The sequence below is a fragment of the Centroberyx gerrardi genome, chromosome 15 (genome assembly GCF_048128805.1).
Source record: "Centroberyx gerrardi isolate f3 chromosome 15, fCenGer3.hap1.cur.20231027, whole genome shotgun sequence".
NCBI lineage: Eukaryota > Metazoa > Chordata > Actinopteri > Beryciformes > Berycidae > Centroberyx > Centroberyx gerrardi.
In genome coordinates, this window is record NC_136011.1 from 22987191 (window position 1) to 22993028 (window position 5838).

The following is a 5838-nucleotide window of genomic DNA, read 5'->3' on the forward strand; positions in this document are numbered from 1 at the left end:
GCCCCATACCTAGAAGATTATTAAAAACGAAAATTCAGCATTTGGTTTTATTGCCCCTTCAATAAATATCAAATATAAGCCATTCTTAAACTGCAACAGCTGCTGGAGTTAAACTTGGGAATGAACATGTCTTAAGAGCCTAAATTAACCCCACCACCCACCTCTACTTAAAACAAATCTACAGGAAATCCTTATTTACACATAGTAAGTACTATAATTAATACTGTATTTAGATGTTTTAATTAACCTCAAAACCCAGATACTGAATTCAACCTTTTCCCAAACACACTAGAAAATGAAGAGACAAGCAGCCATGTTTTACATTTCAGCAGGTTTTTTATTGATCGTTCATCCATCCTGTCCACAACCACAGATCATAGCTACCACGTTTTCATATTCCTTATGTGCATATTTTGCTGCTTATGAAACCACCGTCAGCAAGCAGCCCCATCAAAAAATACTTTACAACTTTACAGCTTCAGTCAGTCAGCTTACATTAAAATAAGTTAAAACGGTCCTCTTTCAGGCCTGTGAAACCAGGTAAATAACATAGTCTTCCTTCACTTTGAGTAGTGCCATTGATCGAGAGTTTTGCTATTTGAACGCTAATCGTCAGCCATGCTAGCTCCACACCAGAGTTAAATAAATGGTGAATCTACGCCAGCTGATCTCTACACTGCATGGCATCTCACCACGGTGTCGTGGAAGGCATTGGTACATATTTACAGCCCACACTTCTTAGCTCTAGAGAGGCAGGAAACGGCATGCCACCCATAGCACAACCTGACAAAACTCTTATCAATGGCTTTGGAGACAGGTAGGGGGGGAAACAGGAGTTTTGAGGGGGGGGCTACGTCAGTAACCGATCAGAACAGGCTCTGAAAAGAGTCCTAGAACGCAGCTAGAGGTGTTGTCCGTAAAGAAAACAAAACGTCCAATCTGTACCTGTGGAATCAAAAGTGCATTCATGACAAACGGGTGGCTTCTGACCGCCAAGGTAGGAGGACAGACAGAGAAGAGGACGGCGCCACTGGATCCTGAACTGGAGTGCTGAAAAGTCACACTGTGCATGTGTTTAACCCCTCTCCTGTTCAGCCTCTCATGACATCACCGTCCTCTCCTGAGGTCAGAAACGCCACTTGTCACGAATGCTTCTTGAGCCGAGAGTAGATTGAGTTTCAGCACCGTTTAACCACCAAAACGTACCACACGTCCAACCCTGTATTACTCTTGACACAACTGATATTATATTTATTGTTAGATATTAAAAATGAAGTTGTTGGCGGATGGCTCTGCTAGCAAAAAGTACTGGACGCATGTTGTCATGGAAAACAGAATGAGTGACAGGTCAGGCAACCTATCGTGGCTAGCGTTTTTTTTAAATAATGTGATTAATATTCTCTCATTGTCAAGTCAAAGTACAGATTCACAAAAAAAAAAAAAAAAAAAGGACAGTGTAGTTTTATGTTTGGTCAATTGTATGACAGATCACTCCTTGGCCTTCAAGAGAAAGTGACACTTTCTGTAAACTCACAATAAAGTGACACGTCATTTTTTTAAAAGCCACAAAAAGTAACCTACCGTACAAACGACTAAACATAAACCATATTTTAGCAAATGCAAGCCTAAAAACACATTGAAATGACATTAAATATTTTTCAGATTTGTTTGTCTGTTTTATGACGTCGCTGATTTAAGGTATGCGATAAGGTCCTGGCGCTCGCCCTTCTTTTTGATGCCAGCAAAGATCATCTTAGTTCCAGGAATGTACTTCTTGGGGTTCTCCAGGTACTCCATCAAGGTGTCCTCGCCCCATATGATACCTGCGGATAGGAGGGGAGTAAGACACATGGTCAATGATGAAAATAAGATTATTATAGGATTATTACAACTTAAAACAACTGGGAGGATTCTGACCTCCAAGATAGAAGGATAAAAAAGAAGAACATCAGATTCCAATGGTCAAAGTTCCTCCACAGCAATATTTTATAGCCCAGGGTAAATCTGGGTGGGATACTGATAATGTCATGCTGTCATATTAACTTTGACTGATTTTAAATATTATAATAGAATGCATTTACTTGGATATTAGGTAGGGATGCGTAGTAAAAACTGAATATTCATTCGCAAGGATCAACGTCTACTTTTGGGATTTGGTTGTTCTGAGGTTTTTTTATGTTGGGACACATCACTAAAATAGTTTTGGCACAGTGGAACTAAATATGCTGTGCACAAGCTGAGTAACAGCTATAACTACAAGATCAGCCACGAGACGGCTTCCGGTGCCGTTAATAAAACCCTCCACGCTGTTGTTTTCTACTCATCCTTAAGTAGCTTCTTTAGGAAGCAATTATGTCATTATCAAAGCCACAGAAAAGCCCAGTGTGGGCAAATTTCAAAGAGCTGTCGTACCACAGATCTCCAACAACAACCTGAATCATCTCAAAAAGCATCCAGCTGTTTCTACAAGAACTGGCATGATGATACTTCGCAAACTCCTCAGGAATGTGACAGAAGACAAGCTGAGAATCTCTGCCCTCACTGCCGACCTGATTGCTAAAGGTATATTTCCGATATGCCGATATGTAACATAGAGAGCAGAAAGTGATGCAAGTGATTTTTTCATTCATAATCTTCTGCTTTAGCCTTGTAATTTCCTGCATGCACTGGATTTTCACATTCATTTAGATCACGCAATGAATAGCCGACCATGAGACAAAGGACTTGTGCACATCCCTATTGACAGTGTTTGAAGAAGTACCACTGCATGCAGGTGACAACTGACTGCAGCCACTAAACGTTTCTATTTCAGGGACGCAGCACTAAACCAAAGCTTCTGACTGAACACTGGGGAAGTATTACTTAAACGCAGTAGTAGCTCACAGAACTAGAGGGTTTAAATTATAGTTTTATGACCTGGGAGTTTGAACCATTCTGAAAGTGACAGGAAAAGCTCACAGTCAGTGGGGAATTATCTCTGCCTAGTAGGCAATTTTGTGGTTCAATGCCCTTAGACTAAAAAAAAAGTTTGCTAGAGTAATCAATTATGGCGTATGCAAGAAGCTTTGCTGAAAGTATAACCTTAAGAGTCAGTCACCCTTCAATTTATCCATTTTATTAATACAGGCCTATCAAGTTTCTCTTAATGAGCTGAGTATTGATTGGATTTTGCCAACATGTGTTATTTATCATCATAATGAACAGTAGTCAACATGCAAATAAAATGCAAATGAATTGGGCTGACCATGTTAAATCTAAATTCAATTATCTCAGCTAAGCGCAGGCTTCATAATAGCAATTTACATTTTCTGTGTGTTTTGGTATCTGCTGTTATTACACAGAATATGTAAAATACTGTGATATGAAATTTCATAATGCCCAACCCAGGTTCAGTGGGAAGGGTTCATCGAGTTCCTCGTTTAACCACCAGTCCACTGACCTTTACTCTTGTTGGCGTCCGTGTACGAGTAGCCCTCTGCCTGCCCAGTCTTGCGTCCGAACAGACCCCACAGGTTGGGGCCAACCTTGTGCTTGCCCCCATCCTCGACTGTGTGGCACTGAGCACACTTCTGGACGAAAGCTTTCTTTCCCTTTGCAACGTCTCCCATAGTCAGCTGGAGAGAGAAAGTCAGAGACAGAGAGAGAGAGAGAGAGAGACACACACACAGAGAGAGAGAAAGAGAGAGAGAGAGGGAGAGAGATCTGATATTAGAGGAATGCAAATTCTAATAATCATCTTTATCTAGCACAAAATTATGTTACAATGCAGTTAAGAAAATGGCTCGCAAAATTATTACAGCAAGGAGCAATTCCTTTGTGCTTTTGAAATGTTAACTACATTTTGGATAGTATTTTCTTCTATTATATTTATATCCATTATACGAATTTAAACCCACATATCATCCAATTTATAGAGATTCTGTATTGAAACACTTTTATTAGACCTTGCAGATGCCAGGAAACTTGTTCACTGTACTCTGGTCGTCGCCATCTTGTGAAGGTCATTTGAGGTAACAACTTCTGTATCTGTAGCACCAAGTACCGCTTACATTCACCAGACCACATGACATTCACTACAGTGCCTTGGCTTGTCGGCACCCTGCTGCGAAGGTCACCAAGGAAACCTAACAAGAATACACAACTGCGGTCCGTTGGTTCAGTTTATATGTATGTTTGTTACTGTTAGTAAACGTTTATTATAAGTTACACCGCTGCCTTTATTCAGGTCAAAGTATTCCAGCAACAAACATGTTAGCCTAGCTTACATTAGCTAACGTATCAATGTCAAGTGCCTTTCATTCCCTCCACCGTTGACAGCCTCCGAGCTAACGTTAGCTCATGTTACACCTGATGGGCAGCTGCCAGGTTCCCCGAGTAAATAAGGTCTGTCTTAGTATCCTGCTATGGGGAACCCTTAAATCTGTCGCTGACAATGTGGGGAACCAACACAGGAGTTTATACTAACTTCAATGTACTTACAGAGTCGTAAGGATGATGATACCTGTCTCTGCGGCAAACACCCGATACTGCTGCGGCAAGTGTAGCGAAAGACTAGCTAGCTGGCTTGGCTAACCTAAAGCCGCTAAATCGGCATGAACAGAGGTTAAGGTCACGATACAAATGAAACCGTTTAAAGAAATACAAATTTGACTATCATTAACAACAGCAGTTTAACCGTGATACTGTTATCTGCACTCATTTTGACAGCCGATTGCCAACTAACGTTACTGGCCGGGCTGCAGCAGACACCAGTGTACATTTCCTCAAACCCAGTCCATGTATTAAGGACCAGAGGGTGGCTAGTATGAGACGAGAGTATTGTACTTGTCTAAGTATAATCAGAGCAGCACCACAAGTATCAGACAGCTCCTAACATGGCGGGATCATTTAGCCGGCGGACTCGCATCCTTCCCATTACGCTTCAAGGGCAGCAGATACAAAAGCTATGATAGTCGCACACATTTCCTGTTTTATAGAGCAAATCTCACTGGCTGTAAGTCAAAGAGTTGGGACTAAGTCAGATGAGACAAGGACTTTCTCAGCCCTTGCTAGCAAGTCGTGACAATGGTAAAAGGATGTAGATACGTGATTAGCTTGGCCTCGCTAGTCGCTAGCTGGGATGTGTCACCCACCCAAGCTGGCACATCTTTCTAAAAGGATGCTTCAATGTCGGCTTCCAAAAAACACACCCAACGTTACACTATTGACACTTTTCCTGGATCCAGGGAGTACTCTAATGGCTGATAAGCTCCGACATTACACTGTAATAAAAATCAAACCTTTTAACATAAAAAGCACTGCATTGTTCTTGAATAACCTGGTAAGCTAGTAACCTCAACGCTAGTTCACGCAAAGAGAGCAGCCGTGCTATTCTCCAAGATAATACATAGCTTTTACCGAGGTAGTTAGCAAACGGGCTACTGCGGCTCAACCTGCCAGCATCTCCCTTTTGTCACTCCTGTTCCATTTTAACATCGAATTTGTCATTTTGAATAATAATCTCTTTCAAATTCAAAATCGACCGGATAGATCAGCTCAATAGGAGACATGAAACATTACCTTTTGCTTAAAATATGAGGCGTTTAAATCCCTCTAGTGCAGGTATAAGCTGCTTGCCTTGGCCGATGAGCGGTTTCTAGCGGTCGTAAAGAAGGTCACTTTACTTTAGAGGCACCGGCTTTTGACGTCATCGTCCAATCACGTGCCGGCCTTCGTCAATTTCCTCTTGAACCGTTACGTGGTCCTCCCTCCCCGCCGCGTACCATTTCCAGAAAGACGTTCCCTCACTCGCCTTCTTATCTTAATTTTTGTATGTAAAAGAGTTTTGTTTGTGGGATA

General features: G+C 41.6%; 1 protein-coding gene across 1 annotated transcript; it reads right to left on the reverse strand.

Annotated features, from left to right (window-relative positions):
- Positions 1-316: 316 nt before the first annotated feature.
- On the reverse strand, positions 317-5580 carry LOC139919458 (cytochrome c). The gene is made up of 3 exons (XM_078288847.1): positions 5560-5580; positions 3440-3614; positions 317-1823 (listed from the first exon to the last, which is right to left on the reverse strand). The coding sequence occupies exons 2-3, from the start codon at positions 3606-3608 to the stop codon at positions 1678-1680; spliced, it is 315 nt and encodes a 104-aa protein (XP_078144973.1). The 5' UTR covers positions 3609-3614; positions 5560-5580; the 3' UTR covers positions 317-1677.
- Between the last annotated feature and the right edge of the window lie 258 nt (positions 5581-5838).

Bases quoted from the DNA above. Each gene is read 5' to 3' on its own strand.
- LOC139919458 (XM_078288847.1), bottom strand. From the start codon at position 3,608: ATGGGAGACGTTGCAAAGGGAAAGAAAGCTTTCGTCCAGAAGTGTGCT. The intron at 1,824-3,439 runs GTCAGTGGACTG...TCCTATCCGCAG, and splicing joins GGACGCCAACAAGAGTAAAG to GTATCATATGGGGCGAGGAC.